Source organism: Onychostoma macrolepis, chromosome 10, assembly GCF_012432095.1.
Source record: "Onychostoma macrolepis isolate SWU-2019 chromosome 10, ASM1243209v1, whole genome shotgun sequence".
NCBI classification, from domain to species: domain Eukaryota; kingdom Metazoa; phylum Chordata; class Actinopteri; order Cypriniformes; family Cyprinidae; genus Onychostoma; species Onychostoma macrolepis.
This window is the reverse complement of record NC_081164.1, coordinates 25,095,031-25,114,104: the sequence shown is the minus strand read 5'-3', so window position 1 is coordinate 25,114,104 and position 19,074 is coordinate 25,095,031. Positions and strand designations below refer to the sequence as shown.

At 36.6% G+C, this 19,074-nt stretch overlaps 2 protein-coding genes across 7 annotated transcripts in view; one reads left to right on the top strand and one right to left on the bottom strand.

Annotated features, from left to right (window-relative positions):
* Positions 1-4,336, top strand: part of erg (ETS transcription factor ERG) — a 44,817-nt gene extending 40,481 nt beyond the window's left edge. For all 6 annotated transcript variants that reach the window (XM_058789251.1, XM_058789248.1, XM_058789249.1 and 3 more), the window contains one exon: positions 1,267-4,336. In XM_058789251.1, coding sequence (XP_058645234.1) covers positions 1,267-1,787 — 521 coding nt within the window. In that variant the 3' untranslated portion in view covers positions 1,788-4,336. The remainder of the gene's footprint in view (positions 1-1,266) is intronic.
* Positions 4,337-4,699: 363 nt separating this feature from the next.
* Positions 4,700-16,601, bottom strand: kcnj15 (potassium inwardly rectifying channel subfamily J member 15). The gene is made up of 3 exons (XM_058789254.1): positions 16,463-16,601; positions 9,834-10,441; positions 4,700-6,525 (listed from the first exon to the last, which is right to left on the bottom strand). The coding sequence occupies exons 2-3, from the start codon at positions 10,438-10,440 to the stop codon at positions 6,122-6,124; spliced, it is 1,011 nt and encodes a 336-aa protein (XP_058645237.1). The 5' UTR covers position 10,441; positions 16,463-16,601; the 3' UTR covers positions 4,700-6,121.
* Between the last annotated feature and the right edge of the window lie 2,473 nt (positions 16,602-19,074).

The following is a 19,074-nucleotide window of genomic DNA, read 5'->3' as shown; positions in this document are numbered from 1 at the left end:
TTAGGAAAAATGGCATTTAAATGATCATTTTGCTGCAGTTTTGCTTGGACATGTTAAACATATCTAATCAATTTGGGTAATATAATTTCATTTTAATTTTGCAACTTATTTTAATGCTTTATATGTTTTTAATATTTAATATTTTACATATTACAACTAGTGTAGGAAATCGCAAATGTAAATTTATATAATTTAATTTGAAGTTTGCACATATGAATGGGAAAATTAAAATAGCTGTCAGGTTTTACTAAAGACGTGCAGTGAAGAATTAGCACTGAAAAGGCGTGGACAGTTAGTTTTGCGCCTGAGCTTATTGAATATGCATTTGTAGGCGTTTCCTTTCAGATGCAAAATTTATGGGAGGAGAGTATTCAAATGAACACGCAACGCGATTTACTAACGTTTGCGCTCGTCAAATTACTGGTATTTGCACCGTTATTTAACGCCCAAAAAGCATGCCTTAAAGCAGGCACTAATTTGCGTTGCTTACAGTAGATTGCGCTGGTCATTACGGAAATGATCTGCTGTGTCTGTGTTCTTTAAAGCACTGCAAAAAATTATTCTTTTACTTAGTATTTTTGTCTTGTTTTCTAGTATAAATATCTAATTCTTAAATCAAGATGAATTTACTGTACAAGTAGAATTACTTAAGATATTATGTCTTGTTTTCTGTTAGTTTCTTAAAAAAACTAACACTAGCTTCTCTATTCTTTTTGTAGGCCTATTCAATCTGTTTTCTTTTTATTTATTATACAATTTACAAAAAGCAAAAAAGTCCTCTTAACACTAGCTTGCTCTATTTTTTTTCAATTCTATGTTTTCTTTTTATTTATTATATAATTAAAAAAAAAAAACCTTGCTACATGTGGTTAAGCTAACTGAGACTTGTTATAGCACTTGCATATCATTGCTTTTCAGTTGATTTTCATGGCTTCCTTTGTCCTCGTTTGTAAGTCGCTTTGGATAAAAACGTCTGCTAAATGAATAGATGTCAATGTAAATCATTTTACTTGTCAAGTAAATGCATCTTGATTCAAGAATGTTTAGATATTTATACTAGAAAACAAGTCAAAAATGCTAACTAAGAAAATCATTTTTTGCAGTGTGTGCACATTGTTTGTTAATCACACGCAGAATTTTCTCCTCCATCTGCGCTTTTATGGAACTGCGCTCTAACGCTAATTTGCCGTTTAGTAAATCTGACCCTAAATGGACAGCTCAAGTGGTAATATAGTTGACGTGTGTGTGTGTGTGTGTGTGTTTCAGGTTCTGGTCAGATCCAGCTGTGGCAGTTCCTCTTGGAGCTTCTGTCCGACAGCTCCAACTCGTCCTGCATCACATGGGAAGGAACCAACGGCGAGTTCAAGATGACGGATCCGGATGAGGTGGCGCGGCGCTGGGGCGAGAGGAAGAGCAAGCCCAACATGAACTACGACAAGCTGAGCCGAGCCCTGCGCTACTACTACGACAAGAACATCATGACCAAAGTGCACGGCAAGCGCTACGCCTACAAGTTCGACTTCCATGGCATCGCGCAGGCCCTGCAGCCGCATCCGCCCGACTCCTCCATCTACAAGTACCCAGCCGAGCTGTCCTACATGAGCTCGTACCCGCACCCGCAGAAGATGAGCTTCGTGTCTCCACACACTCAGGCCATGAACGTCGCCTCGTCCGGTTTCTTCAGCGGCCCAGGTCCGTACTGGAACGCTCCGGCGGCGGCGGGCATCTACAGCGGACCGCGACACCCCGCTGCACACATGCCCTCACATCTGGGCTCCTACTACTAGACGTCTCAAACATCTCAAGAAGACACCAGACTGGAGAGAGCAAACCGACCGCCGCAGCCGGAAAAAACATACAGGAGACGTCTGTGATCCGCTCACAGATCCAGGAGTTTAGCGGGAATGTGGAAGTGTAAACGGGGCTGTTATTGAGCCGCTGCATTAGGGCTGCACGATAAATCGCAATGAAATCACAATTAGGCAAAAGCTGCGATAATCACATGCATCTTGTCAGTGAAGCACGGTTCTGTGATCAGTAGTAAATCTCCATCCGAAGGCCAGAGAAACTCCAAATACACTGCAAAATATTATTGTCTTACTTGGTTATACTTGAAAACAAGACAAAAATACTATCAAAAAATTCTTGAATCAAGATGAATTTGTTGTATAAGTAAAAGTGACACAGAAAGATTTACTTCAAACACTCGACTGATGTTATGAAGTGAGTTTGGAGTAAAAACATGTTATTAAATGTGGTATTTTCACGTGCTTTCAGATGGAGAAGCATTTACTACACAGAGCCGTAGTTCACTGTGAAGCTACACAAACAACTTTATCGCAGAACGATATCTTCAATTAAATCGTTAGGATTAAATCGTCTGTAATAATAAACACAATTTTGCGTAGCTTGAATGCTGCTCCATCTGAAAGCACGTGATGGAGATTTACTACTGATCACAGAACCGGCTTTACTGACAAGATGCGCATGGCTATCGCATTCGATTAATCGCGCAGCCCTACGCTGCATGAACAAGTACTTATTCGTCTATAAGTTCACGTGTGCCTTATTGTACAAACATATCAGAGAGAGTTGAGAAGGTCTGAGAGAGAAGGTGAGAGGAAGAGGAAGACAGATGAGACAGGACTGAGGTATGTGAGATGAAGAATTGTAGCCGTTCACATGAAGGACGATAACGCAGGAATGCACGATAATGGTTCAACGGTTAATCACGATTATTGTGCTCAAAAAATATAATCACTTAATTTAAGCAGATATATTGCAGTTTCATATAAGCACAGATCAATTTGCATGGTTTGCTTGCAGATTTAGTCGCAGCAAACAGCGCAAACTGATGCGTGAAGGAAAACAGACTGATTGTATCGCGCTATTATTTGAGCAGAATATCTAAATAGAGATCGCTGAACTCCAACTTGTGTGCTGTCAAGCTGTCACTGCCTTTTCCATAATTTAGAGAGAGCACATGCGCATGGTTGCCAAGTTGGGAATAAATTATATTAACCACTAGGGTTGCCAAATCTGCGGTTTTACTGCAGAATTGAGCTACTTTTATACTATTGCCGCAGGTTGTTTTTGAAGTCTGCGGGTTAAAGTGATCTCCCCAAAACACTATTTGGACAGAAACTGTGGGGAAAAAACATGATCGGACATGATCTTTTTTTCCCCCGCAGACCTGGCAACCTTGTAAACCACTGGGCAGAAAATGTATCGATTTCAGAGAAAACTTTTGATTGGATTTAAACACTTTAAACACTTGACCTCTGGCAACCGCAACCATGAATGCTTGTAAAGGCTTGTTACTAATGCAAGATAACGGCAATGTCAAAAAAAATTAAAATAAATTAATCACTTACCAAATAAATAACCAGCGGGCGAATATTGCACACAATTATGCTTAAAATTGAGAGAAGCTGAAATGGTGATCATGATTAAAATACGATTCATCATGCAGCCTTGCAATAATAATAAAGATATAGTTTTAAAAAAAATAACAATGCCACAACTATAACATTAACGACACAAATGAACAATATTGTTGGAATCACTTTGAGTGATTTTTTTCCAGCTGATGAACGATAAACACATTGACAGCCAGCTTAAAGAGCTCCAGCATTTAAAGCGACAGATGACAAAACTGCAGTGTAATAAACAGAAGATTATCGTGCATTGGTGTGGACGCTAATATAGTTATTGTTCTTGATGTGAACAGGCCTCTTGCCATATTTATCAGTATTATGTCGTTCGTATGGCATCAGAGATTGATATTTGCCTTAAAAACGACACATCTTTGTAGAAAACTGGAATCTTTCAGATGTTTAATGACCTCAAACCTTTAAAGACGAGGTGCATTTATATGAACCAGTGCCTTACAGAGAGAAACAGATTTACCAAAGATTTACCAGTATTTGTATTATTATTAATTATTATGACGATGATCCGAGTCACAAACGCTGTGCGTTTGTTAGATTGAAGTATACAATTCAGTGTATTAATTCTTTTTATATAATTGATATATAACTTATGCATTTAAACACTACGAGTTGATCTCAGCCAGCCAAACAGACATTTAATCAGAGACGTAGAGAAACGGAGCGAAGAGTGAAACGCTGGCGTGATTCTCTGTACAGTGAACACGTGTGTGTTGGTTTGACGCTGGACTGGCACAGCACACGGGCTCAAACCGACTGAACCCAGATCAGATCAGTTCGGTCACAAGCCCTGGTGCTCTGAGATTGTTGACAAAGGGAAGAAAACATATATTTGGATAAATTATATGGTTTTCTACTGAATCATTTTAATAAACTATTTTCAACAACTGTGTTCTTATTGTTTTGAGTAAAGAAATGCCCTCGTCGTCTGATGGAGCTTTATAAACAGACCAGAGACTGTTGCCACAACACACAAACACACACATTCACACACACTCTCTCTGACGCACACGTTTGTTTTTGTGAATTGTGGGGACATTCCATAGGCATAATGGTTTTTATACTGTACAAACCCTATTTTCTATTGCCCTACACTAAACCTACCCCTTACAGGAGACTTTCTGCATTTTTCATTCATTCATTCATTCATTCATTCATTCAATATTGCTTTATTGGCATGACTGTAAAAAATACAATATTGCCAAAGCTTGAAATATATGTGGAGAAATATAATAACAATGAGATCAAAATAATAGAATAAAAACATTAAGTTTATATTGTTATAAATAAACAGTGTAACAAATAAGAACTTATTGTGTGAACATTTCATACCACAGTGTTTAACACATAAACTCACACAGGCTGAGGGTCACTGTGATAGACAGCAGGGAAACACACTGAGGTCAGACATAATACACATATTACACACATTATGTACATTCACCTGCTGTCTCTCAGGCTGTGGCACTTTTTACTTTCTCAAAAAAAGTCATTCTGTATGATTTATAAGCCTTTTGAAACATGGGGACATGGGGAAATGTCCTCATAAATCACCTTCTCCTTGTAATACCTGTCATACCCATGTCATTATACACATTTGTGTCCTCATATGTCACAAAACACACACACACACACACACACTCCTACACACTCTCTCTCTGATACACTCACACACACATTCACAAACATTCTCAGACACTCTCTGACACACACACTCGCTCTCACACACACTCACACTCTCTCTCACTCACACTCAGACACTCTCTCTCTGACACACACACACACACTCTCACACACACACACACTGTTATCATCTGAGCGTCTCTGTTGCCACAACAGTCTTGAACTCTACAATCATTTTAAGACAATGTATCTTTCACTGCAGAGTTTGTTGGATTTGAAACAAATTTTATAAATGTGTCACATATTTATTTCTGGAGAAACATGAATCAAATATTTTTCCTAAAACGATTAAAAAATGTATGAAATGGATTGAAATATACAGGGGAAAAATACAATCCAGAATTGATTGGATGGCGAAAGTGCACAATAAATAAGAGCAATGGATGGTTGAGCAAGTCACTATATTCAAATTATGAAGACAAATACTGATTTCTTTAAATAATGTTACTGATTAATCATTCCCAATAAGACCAGAACATGAAATTTGAAGTGTACACTACTGTTCAGAAGTCTCTTCTGCTAGACATTAATTTGATCAAAAATACAGTAAAAAGAGTAAAATATTACTATCATTCAAAATAGCTGTTTTCTAAGTTCTTCCTGTGATCAAAGCTGAATTTTTGTGTCAACCTTGATACACTACCTTAAAAAAATAAAAGAAAGAAATTAATACTTTTATTGAGCAAGGAAGCATTACATTGATCAAAATTGTTGAGAAAAGTGTTCGAAATGTTTGTAAAGATTTCTAAAATTCAGCTTTGATCACAGCAATCAGTCACTGATAAATGGTTCCCAATAAGACCAGGATCAAGAATGAAGTAAATCGAGTGGTTTTGATCTGCAGTATTTTGACTGTTGAATGCGGGTCTGTTCTGCTGTATTCCAGCACTCCACGTTTCCAGATCTGGCTCGTGGTTGGAATGCTCTTCCAGAATGATTTAGGCTGGTTTTCCAGCACATTCTTGACTCCCGTCTCCCGTCTGGTCTCTTCACTCCCGTCTGTACTCCTCCTCCAGCTGGAGCTTCTCTGTGTTGCTGTGGATCATCGGCAGGTCGCTGCAGGCCTGCACCTTGTCGAAGCAGCTAAAGTCTGTGGTCAGTCTCCCGCTGGCCGTGTGGGTCAGCACGGGTCTGAACTCGCAGCCCCACAGGATCTCCTGCGGCAGGTAAGATGTGCGGCTCTGGCAGGTGGCGGCTGTAGACTCCATGGTGCCGTTGAGCGTCACCAGCAGCTCCAAGTCTTGTTTGGGCAGGTTCTCGGCTGTGAGGCTCCTCAGCGGGCTTCGCTCATCCAGCACGTGATAGAAGGTGAGCGGCAGAAGCAGGAACGGACACTCGCCGCTGGAGTCCAGCTGGAAGTCCACAGCGGTCTGATGCACGAGGCTCTTCTCGCCTTCAAGATTAAAATAAAAAACAGTGATACAAATTTGTCTTACACTGCAAAAAATGATTTTCTTACTTATTTATACTAGAAAACAAGACAAAAATACTATCTAAACATTCTTGAATCAAAATGCATTCCCTAGTAAAAAACTATATTTAGTATGAAATAAATGTATTTTAAATATATTAACATATTTACTGACATATTGCTTGAGACTTACTGATATAAAAGTTATAATTGAACTATATTTGGAGTATTACTTGTGCACAATCCACATTTCTTAATATTAAGCCTAAAAAATGTTTAATGTCACTATTAATGAGGATTGTATGATCTTTGAATAATATTGTTCTTTAAATGCAAGGTATTTAAAGTGTACCTTAAAGTACACTTGCAATAGTTCCACTTTAGCACAATCAAATATTCTTTAGTATATCTTTAGTTGGACTTCTGCACAATTAAAGTGCATTAAGTACAAAATTAGTTGTTCCAATTTAGCAGACTTTAAGTATACCGGTTCAGTATACTAAAAGTACAATTGCAGTTGTATTTTTTTTTAGAAAGGAAATATGTGACCCTGGAGCACAAAAGCAGTCTTAAGTCGCTGGGGTATATTTGCAGCAATAGCCAAAAATACACTGTATGGGTCAAAATTATCCATTTTTATTTTATGCCAAAAATCATTAGGATATTAAGTAAAGATCATGTTCCATGAAGATATTTTGTAAATTTCTTACCATAAATATATCAAAACTTCATTTTTGATTAGTAATATGCATTGCTAAGAACTTCATTCGGACAACTTTAAAGGCAATTTTCTCAATATTTAGATTTTTTTGCACCCTCAGATTCCAGATTTTCAAATAGTTGTATTTCAGCAACCCATACATCAATGGAACGCTTATTTATTCAGCTTTCAGATTAATTATAAATCTCAATTTTGAAAAATTGACACTTAAGACTGGTTTTGTCGTCCAGGGTCACATATGTAAATGCATTTGTAGTATACTTAGCATGAAATAAATGCATTTCAAATACATTTTAGTATATTTATTTTTCACTAGGGTTTAATTGACAAGTAAAATGACCCTAGTGAAAAATAAATATTAAAATGTATTTGTAGTATACTTAGCATGAAATAAATGCATTTCAAATACATTTAAGTATATTTATGTACTTAATAAAATGTCCTGCAATTGAACTTTTAGTATACTAAACTGGTATACTTGAAGTCTGCTAAATTGGAGCAACTGATTTTGTACTTAAAATGCTTTTCTTACTTAGATTTTTTGTATATATACACAATACAAAAAATCACGCACAACAACCAAATCGCATTTAATCCACAAAAACACCTCTAAAATAAATAATGACAAACCTAAGATACAAGATCCTGACAAAACTGCTTGGCCTTATTTAAAATAGAAATTGCAGTAGGAATAAAGGAATTACTATAAGCCTTCCTTCTGGCCAAAGAGGTCTAAACTGACAACCTGATGGGAGAAGCTGAAAGAAATAATGCAAAGGATGAGAGGGGTCAGTAACAATAAAAGCTGCTTTCCTCTTCACATCACAATTATAGAGATCTAAAAGTTGAGTCTGTGGGTACTTAATAATTTTAGATGCCTGCCTATTTACTCTTGATAGTTTTTTTCTTGTTTTCAGCTGAAAGTAAGTTAAACCAAGAAACAATGTTAAAGGTTATAACTGATTCCACAAGTGAGTGATACACTGCTGTTAAGATGTCCTGTCTTACATGGAAGCCCTTTAACCTTCTCAACACTTCTCGACACTATTTTCCTGCTGTGTAATAGATAGATGCTTATCAATCTCAGTGCCCAAATATGTAAAGATATTTGTAAGGATCAGTGTTAAACAGGGTTGGGAATCGAAAATCAATTCCAATTCCAGAATCGGATACTTGTTGTAAAATTTAAATTTCAGTTCCACCTATCAATTCCTGTGTGCGCATCTTTTTTTAGGTGGTGAAAAGGGGCTGAAAAAAGTATTTGTCTTTGAATCATTCATTCAAGAGATTCATTCAAAAAACACTGATTCATCCAGTAATGAAACAAGCAAATCTTAAGTGAGTTACTGAATCATTCCATTTATAAATTCTATGAGATTTTGTTGTCTAATATTTTTTCTTCAGAATTGAGAGAGAACCACAACCTCCATTAAAAAAAGTCTCAATTCATCCAGAATCATGCAGCTCTATTTTACATACAAACAGCTCTTAATTGAGTCCAATTTTTATGTAGCCTGCTGATTTTTGTTCATGGTATTCAGCTGCAATTAAATGTTTTACACAGAATAAATATGTTTTATGTCTAAATGTTTGACTTTTTTTTTTACCACATGGGAATTTATAAGAATCGGAATCGATAAGCAGAATTAGAATCGGAATTGGAATTACTCAAATTCAACCAATATCCAACCCTGTGTTAAATGAATGAAACCTCCCACAACACAACTCTTTGGTCTTACTTATATTTAACTCCATAGAACTCTCTTGGAACCGGAGGACCGTAGAATCAACAAATTGTCTGTAAGTAACCAGGGATTGCTCATCACTTATACAAGCCACCAAGGCCATGTCATCAGCATATTTCAAAAGTGACATACCATTGATATCACACCTGATTTCGCTCGTATATATACATTTGAAGTCAAAAGTTTACATCCCCTTGATTCTTAATACTGTGTTGTTACCTGAATGATCCACAGCTGTTTTTTGTTTTGTTTGTTTTGTTTAGTGATAGCTGTTCATGAGTCCCTTGTTTGTCCTGAACAGTTAAACTGCCTGCTGTTCACGCCAGCAATCCTTCCGGTGCCAAAAAATTATTTGGTTTTCCAGCATTTTTGTGCATTTGAACCCTTTTAAACAATAACTGTACGGTTTTGTATGATCCTGAAGGATTTTTTATGAAGAACAGCAGACAGTTTAACTGTTTAGGACAAACAAGGGACTCATGAACAACTATCACTGAACAAAAAAACACAGCTGTGGATCATTCAGGTAACAACACAGTATTAAGAATCAAGTGTATGTAAACTTTTGAACAGGGTCATTTTCATAAATTGAACTATTGTTTTCTCTTGTGGACTATATGTAAACATCTTTTATGTGAAATATCTTATTCAGGTCAGTACTAAATAAACAATAATATGCATTTTGTATGGTAAAATAATTAATGTTTTGCAGATTCTGCAAGGTGTATGTAAACTTTTGACTTCAACTGTAGAAAATGAAATAGGTGATAACACAGAGCCCTGTGGAACCCCGAAATTCACAATAATGCAGTTAGATTTAAAACCTTCTTGCGTGACGTGGGAGGACAGCAGTTTCCCCGAGAGCTGACACTGAATCAGGAGGCTGTTCCTCATGTTGGCCACGCGCACCATCAGACACCGGACCCCACCACGCTCGCACACCACCGCCGAGAGGCTGAACCTGATGCTTCCCGCGCGCTTCTTGGGTCTGGCCAGTTTGGCCAGAAACGCGCCAGTCACAAAGATCTCGGCCAGCCCCGTGACGACCAGCTGCAGCACGAGCGTCGCAATGGCCAGAGGACACTCTTCGGAGATGTAGCGGAAGCCGTAGCCAATGGTGGTCTGGGTCTCCAGCGAGAACAGGTAGGCGCCGGTCAGCGAGTCCACGTTCAACACGCACGGCGTGTGATTGGACGACAGGTCGGCGTGGAAGTCGCCGTTCCTCAGGCCGATGAGGTAGAAGACGACTCCGAACACGAACCACGTGGTGATGAAGGTGGAGGCGAACAGCGTGATCTTGTAGCGCCACTTCATGTCCACCACCGTGGTCCAGATGTCGTGCAGGAAGAGCTTGACCATCCCTTCTACATTATCGATCTTCACGTTACTGTGGCCGTCTTTGGACACCACCCGCCGCACGTTATCTGTCATGCTGCAGGAGGAGGAGAGATGTGAAAATCAGCCTTCACCATCTCTCAACTACAACAACAAAGGTTTATTTTATTTCCTTAAAAAGTCTTAATTCATGCTTTCTCAAATGACGGCATTAAAATGTCGTAAAGGGGTCATTGGATGCAAAATTCACTTTACAAGTTGTTTGAACATAAATGTGTGTTGGAAGTGTGTGTACACATCCATCCTATAATGATAAAAAATCCACCCTGTGGTTTTAAAACCCCCTTTCTCAAATCAGGCTGTTCTGAGATTCCTGTCAGAATGATGTAGTTCTGCACAGACCGCTTCCACTATAGTTGATTGACAAGACCGTCTTACCTTGTGTGAGCTGTCCGTGTTGACTCCGGTGCAGGGGAAGACAAGAATGTCTCTGATTAAGCGATTGATGTGTTTAGTTGTTGGATGTAATAATGAATATAGCAGTCGTCATTAACTCCCGACATCTGAGCCGCTGAAGACGCAGAGGATTAACGTTACTTTCGTTTTGAAGGGAATGCGCCGATCCTGATCTACATAAATGCGTCTATGTTCTCGCGAATCATTCGTGATCCAGCTTCATCTACAGAAGAAGTGAGTATAAGGGTTTTTATGAATCTTTGCAAATCGCCTTTCCTAATAATGTACTAGTTAGCCAGTTTCGCGGCTGAAGTTTACAGTTGGCTCTCACACCAAGGAAGAGAGGAGCGGGGTCAGCAGAGCTCATTAGCATTTAAAGCAACATGGACTAGAATGGCTTGCTGAAAACAGGGCTAATTTTGACAGGTTAAAAGGTGTTTTTACACTACCATTGAGAAATTTTAACCAAAGTATATTATAGACTTTTCATTAAGACCTAAAGAATCATCAACTTGTGTAAAATGGGCATCCGATGACCCCTTTAAATCAGAGCAGAAAGCCTTCAGTTCGTTAAATTGTGGCTTTAAATGTTGCATGAACTGCACAGAAATAAATCGCTTCCTCAGTATTTCTGTCTTGTTTTCCAGTACACACATATAAACATCCTTAAATCAAGATACATTTATTGGAGAAGAAAAATGAAGATATAAAGTCTAGTTTTCAGAGAAATTGGTCAAATTTGAAGTGAGTTTATGATTAAAACAAGAAAAAATATCTGTTAATGGGGAATTTAAACTAGTTTCCCTTTGAATTAAGCTGATTTTTCTGACTCTACTGGCAGATATTTGTTTTAATCATGAACTTAATTTGTTTTGGTCAGTTCTCTTAAAACAAGACTTATCAAGACATGCCATTTTTCATCTCCAGTAAATCTTTAGATGTTTGCACTAAAAAACAAGACAAAAATGCCCATATGGCAATATATATATATATAAGTGCTGTCAAATGATTAATCGCGATTATTCGCATACAAGATAAGTTTTTTTTTAAATAATATTTGTGTGTTCTGTGTATATTTATTATGTATATATAAATACACACACATACAGTATATATTTTGAAAATATTTACATGTATTTACATGTATAATTTATATTATAAATAAATATATTTAATATATAAACAAAACCTATTTTTCTTAAATATATACATGCATGTGTGTGTATTTATATATAAATAATAAATATACAGAACACATACATATATTATGTAAACAAAAACATTTATTTTGGATGTGATTAATCGTTTGACAGCATATATATATATATATACATACACACAGCAGGTAAAATAAGTATTGAACATGTCACCATTTTTCTCAGTAAATATATTTCTAAAGGTGCTGTTGACATGAAATTTTCACCAGATGTCGGTAACAATCCAAGTAATCCATACATACAAAGAAAACAAAACAAATAAGTTAAGAAATGAAGTTCTGTGTAATAAAGTGGAATGACACAGGGGAAAAGTAAGAAATCTATCAGTAATTAGAAAGCAGTCCTGCCCCTTGTCAGTGGAAATTAATATTAGCTGCTTCAGTCCCAACTGATGGCCTATAAAAAGGTGTCTCATTAGCAACGTGTCACACAAGAAACACTTCATGATGGGTAAAAGCAAAGAGCTTTCTCAAGACCTTCGCAACGTTATTGTTGCAAAACATACTGATGGCATTGGTTACAGAAGGATTTCTATATTTCTGAATGTTCCAGTGAGCATTGTTGGGGCCATAATCAGGAAGTGGAAAGAACATAATTTCACCATAAACCAGTCACAGCCAGGTTCTCCTCGCAAGATTTCTGACTGAGGAGTAAAAAGAATTATCTGCTGCCATCTACCAGGATAATGAAGATGTCATTTCAGCGAGACGATGATCCCAAACACACAGCCAATAAAACTCTCAGTTGGTTTCAGGGAAAGAAAGTAAAGCTGCTAGAATGGTCAGCCAATCACCTGACTTGAATCTAAGGAAAGAACTAAGTTTAGAGTTCATAGAAGAGGCCCATGGAACCTTCAAGATTTGAAGACTGTTTGAGTGGAAGAATGGGCCAAAATCACACCTGAGCAATGCATGCGACTAGTTTCTCCTACAGGAGGCGTCTTGAAGCTGTCATTAACAACAAAGGCTTTTGTATGAAGTATTAAATACATTTCAGTAAGCGTGTTCAATACTTTTTCCCTGGGTCATTCCATTTTATTACACAGAACTTAATTTCTGAACTTATTTGTATTGTTTTTTTTGTTGTTGTTTTTTGTATATATTGATTACTTGGGTTGTTACTGACATCTGGTGAAAATTTCATGTCAACACATACTTATTAAAATTAAAATACTTATTTTACCCGCTGAATTAATCGATTAATCGCGATATTATGAATATTTATTACGTATATATAAATACAAACACATGCATGTAAATATTCATGAAAGGTATGTTATGTTTATATGCTAAATATATTTATATATCATATAAATTATTAGAATATAAATATATGCATGTAAATACATGTAAATATTTTGATTACTTGGGTTATAAATATACACAGTACACATACATATATTATGTAAACAAAAACTTATTTTGGATGCGATTAATCGTTTGACAGCACTAATATATATACATTTGTAAGTTGCTTTGGATAAAAGCGTCTGCTAAATGACTAAATGTAATGTAAATATATATATTAGGGCTGCGCAAGTTAAAGCGTTATTATCACGTTAACGCATTAATTGATTTTTATTTTATTTTTGATTTAACAAATTTAATTGGTAATTAATTGATTAACGCCGACGATTATTTTATCGTGCATTAACACAGTTAATGCACGTTAACTGCGTAAAGGACCGCTTTGTCAATTACACGCACCCTGTCACTGTAAACTGGCCTTTCAATCATCTTGTCACAGTTAACATCCTCCAAATTTAATTAAATTTAACTTCCTACCGTATTGGAGAGAAAAGAAGTAGCTTGTTGATCTGCCAGTCGCGGGTCTTTCATGCGGAGAACTGCTCATATTTTCTGCATAAAGATGCATTTAAAAGTTAACGGCCAAATGGATGTTTATAAAAGTTCACATTGCTGTTGCACGGATAACAATAAATAAATATTTTTTACTAGGTTCAATTTTGATTATTAGTAACTCAAACCCCTTTTTGTAAACCTCTCTACCTAACGGTTGATCGCTCGCATCCGCCACATTTGTAGTTTTTCTAACGCGTTTTATTCGTGTTTGTAGTTCTGGACCGAATCCTTCGCCAAAGTGCAATAGATTGTGGGCAGTTTTAGCCATCAGAGTGTGCACGGATCCACACTTCAAAAATCGACCTGAAATAGTAGACCATCCGGGGACTTTTGGCATACTCTTTTCAACATACTATGCTTTGGGACACACTTATTCTAATCTGACATACTATTTAGGATGGATAGTATGAACAACATTGGGATGCAGGGATACAGACAAACCATGGGTCACAGGAGGGGTGGGATGTTGATCAGTACTGGCTTTGGATGGGTGTTATCAGGCGTCTCAACCAATGAGAGCATTTGGAGTGGTCCTAAGACTGCAGGAGTGCTCCTGGCTATATATATATATATATATATATATATATATATATATATATAAAACTGAACCGCGCTCTGGCCCACCTCTTCCAACTGAACCAGGGATGGCTAAACGAACGGCGTGTCACGGAGCCATCACACTAGTCCACATGAACCGGGCTTAGGGGGTCAAACACATGAGTCTCTACCCACCCGCACTCGCCCATCAAGTGTTGTCCCGTGCCGCACTCTGTCGCGTTGGGTCCCCTACTCGGAAGGTGCCTGTTATAATGTTATGATCGAGGCTCTGGGGCCCGTTCTTCGTAAGTCGCGAACTCGATTAGCTGGATTTGGTTGTTGATGATTTGGAATGATCTTGGATTGGTTGGTTCTTCAAAGCTAATCCCAGAGTTGCTGTCATAGCAACAGGCCTGTAAGCTTAAAGGCCAAAGTTTACGTCTTTATTCGTACAGTCGTACACACAGCCTTGCAAAGTATTCTTCATTTGACTTGTACGTGTACACAGATGTTCGACGCATGCGCTTTGAGCCAAATGGCAATACCTTTCCTGGCCTAACAGGGCCAGTGTTTGCGCAATCTCTCGCCACGAGTTAAAACCCATATAAATATCTTTGTATTCTTTCATGCTACATTTGTTCAAATGAGGATATTTTCTAACATCTTCGCACAATCTCTCGTCTATGTAGGCCTCCACTGTCACCCCATGGACCATAACTTGTTTTTCTGTAACAAACTATAAAATATTTTCTATAAAAACGTTAATGACCTGGTAGTGGCAAATAGCTTTGGTTTTATATTTAATTTAATTACATTAATGCTATAAGAAATATTTTAACTGCTACTATGTAAAAGGAATACTGCTGTAAAAAAAAAAAAAAGCACCTTATTTGTTTAAAGTATTTGAAAACCAAATTTTATTGCACTTTTGTTCATTTCACGAAAAAGTGCACAATACACTACTTTTGAATGCATTGTTGAATTTTGTACATAAAATTGCGATTAATCACAGAAAGTCATGCGATTAATCGTGATTTAAAAAAAAAGAAAGAAAAGTATATATTCAAATATATTTATATATATATATTTCAAAATATACAAAAAGAAAAAAAATTTGATAAAATGTTTAAAAACATATTTACATAACTAGATTTTTACCAATATATTTCTTAGCCATTTTTTAAATATTTTTGAAAATATATATTTTTAAATATAAATATTTTTTATATTTTCTTAAAATATATTTAACAAATATTTTTTACCCTCCATATTTTTTCAATCCTAGAGGGCAGAAGGTATAGTAAAATATATTTTCGTATTGTGGTGGTTGAGAGCAATGCTATTAATTCAAGCTTTGAGATTTTTATTATTATTAAAATTATTTTCAGTTAAAAAGTAATAAAGATAAAGATTGATGTATTGCGTTCCATTCAGTTTATCCCTTCAGTTTTCTTTATTCGGTCTTAAATGTTCCTTCATAAATCCTGCAGAAACCCTGACAAAGTACTCCAGTAACCAATCAAACTAGACAAACAAACATGGCGCTAGCAACACCAAGGTCATAGGTTCGATTCCTTGGGAAAGCCAGATCTGATAAAACATACCTTGAATCCAATTTAGATAAAAGTGTTTAAAGATTATGTAAATGTAAAATAAATTAGATCTGCATCACTTCATCAGGTTGCATGTCAGAGAATTCAATCACAGTTCTCCTTCAGGTCCTCCTCATCACATTCTGAGACTCTTTTGGATCTTTAACTCTGACAGACGGAGAAGCATTAGACGTTTCTTACTCTTTGCACTTGAAACCTTGAGACCGGGTTAAACTCTCTGTCCTGTTGTTGTTGTGAGTCGAGTTAATCAGCAGTCCTTCAGAGTTGTAAATTAACTGAGCAGCTCAAGTTCACAAGCACACATTCATACAGGCATATATAAGCAGATACATAAATACAGAAGTGACTTTGATCTCTTATAAGATGCATTGAGAGTTTCTGCTGCTCTTTTAGGCGTCCGCTGCTTTGCCCGTCTCAGGTGTGAAGCTCTTACCTGCAATCTGAAGCTCTGGATGAATGTCTCGCTCCTCTCTCGTCCTTGTGTTTGTGTACGAATGATATTGTGGCGAGTTAATGAGACTCTAAAGGAGGAAATTACAGTGAAACGCTGCACCGGTCGAGCCGGTTCTCTCTCGAACTCCTCCTCCTGCCCGTTACAGGCCATCATGACGCTCACTGAGCTGTTTCTTATGTTTCTGACTGTTGTGAGTCCAAACACTGATGGCCCTCAAAAACACAGTTTATCTGTCTGTGAAATAAAGACACACATCAGTACTGAACAGATTGATGCTGAATGATGTATAATGAATAATCACCTTTCACTAGGTGTTTCTACCACCTGTAACTCAGTATTTCATGCTCATTGTCCACTGTTTTTAGTAATTCTGACATTTTCATGCTTGCACTGTAGTCAAATAAATACAGATCCACTATATTTACAATTCGATTAACTGTAAAATGATTGCATTTCATTAGCCATGTTCCTGCATCAGTTCAAAATCACAATCAGTTGCACTGCATGCAGATATTTACATGTTATATGTGATTATAATTGTTAAATTATTTTTGCATGTTTTCATATCTTTTTTTTTTTTTAGGGTGACTTGTAACATACTGTCCAGGGACCACAGATAATTCTGGTACATTTACAGAAATATTTTATTAATGTACAATGTCCCTATTAACTAAACAAAATAAATAAAATAAAATACATTCAGTATAGACTTTAATCAGGTTAGACAGCATATTGAATTCAACACTGCTGGGAAAAACATCATCACAGAAGTTCTAATGGTTTCTACTAAAAGGACCATTACAAACATAACAAACCATCAAAAGTTAACCATTAAAACATTACATAATGGTTTCTAAATTCGCAGAACTGAATACTTGTAAACTGTTGCACGGGTTGCGTTTTTTATTGCATAAATCATCTGAAATGTGGGCTATTGAAACATTTTACTTTCTACCGATGATAAAACTTAAGATTGTGAGATTGTGAGGAACGGGTCTTTGAGATGAAAACATTTCAACGTATTTCAACATTAATACGACTAGATGTTGTGGATTCATCTTGACAATTTTTTAAATGCAGACTTGACAATTACAGAGTTAAATATTACAAGTGACACACATTTCACTGACCCTCACAAACTAAAAAATGAACAAAGATAACAATAGAGATATAAATAAATCGCATGGGATCATAATACTGAAATAATATCTTAAAGTTATATATTTACAAATGTGAAAAGCACTAAAACTCATTCATGTGTAATTATCTTTTCTGTCCAACAGGTGGCAGCAAGTAGCTAAAGACGGGCTCCTAATTAGAAAATGATACAAAGGTAAAGGTGGCCCTTATGATGTCTGTCTGTTTGCATGTGCGACCTCCATCTCACCTGTGTGTTAAAACGACTACATTAAAAAAAAAAAACAATGCTTTGGACGACATAATAATACAAAGACAGTCTATCTCATGTGGTAGCCCACATCTAGACAGAGTGACTTTTTCTCAGCTGCATAATTAAAATGTCTGCATTATGCTCATAAAACAGGTCCCTGAAGTGTTCACCAGCCAGACATACATTTTAGAGAATGCAGCTTATGTAGTTAGCTTTTCTTGGTTTTACCTACTGCTGAATTTTGAATGTTTTACATACTTAATATACGCTTGCACAGAGAGGAAGAGGTCTTGAATTACAAAACAAGACGAGGCATTATGCATGCGAATGAGTGCGCTATAAGATATGACAGGCACCATACACGCTGAATTTAAAGTTAAACAGCGGTTGACCTCAAGACAAGAGTGTAATATACAGGAAAGTAGCCTACATGTTTAGCATATGCATTTTTAATAATAGTGCATGGACATTATAATGACACCCACTGAATCACATTCATTTTACACATCTATTAAGCCTATAAAACCAATACTGTTTCACATTTGATATGTGAATTTCTAAAGCCTCTACATTACCAACATGATTTTTCGTAGTATTATTTTATATGTATTATGGTTGTCAGACTGATTCTAAATTCGAGATCGCTAAAAGGCATCACCAATTTTTTCTGGCCTGAGACAAATCTTCCCAACATTGGCCTTTATGCATGAACATCAAAGCCATGTGGCATATGATCTGTGGTTTGGCTGTTCACTGTTGGTTTAGTGAATCAGAAAAAGACTTTGAATGATTCTGAGATAAAAATGAAGGCGTTGTTGTCATCTGCTGGATCACAAGTGTTTGCATCAAGCTTAATGGGCATCTAATAACTCAGATGTTATCTCGACCCCTTTTGGTTGGTTACATAAATCTAAGATTACTCATTTCGAACAAAACAGCCATTCTTCTGCTTCTCTTCACAAGTTTCAACTCACATTTGATTCGGATCTGTAAACATTCTCAGTCCAGCTGCCATATTTATTTGATTAATTGTGAACAGATAAGGTATTGTGAAGAAACCTCTTTGTGAGGAAATATTTTAAAAACTGAGAGAGTTCACTTAAAATCAGTGTTATAATCTGGATGCAAGATGTTTTGAATGAGAAAAATGGATTTTATCTAAATTGTAAGGTGTGATGCATTTATTACAAATATGACTGAC

What these genes read in the sequence shown, in the direction of transcription:
- kcnj15 (XM_058789254.1), bottom strand. Translation starts at nt 10,440, where the DNA reads ATGACAGATAACGTGCGGCGGGTGGTGTCCAAAGACGGCCACAGTAAC. An exon ending in CTCCCACGTCACGCAAGAAG is followed by an intron (nt 6,526 to 9,833) that starts GTTTTAAATCTA and finishes TTAATCTTGAAG; the next exon opens with GCGAGAAGAGCCTCGTGCAT.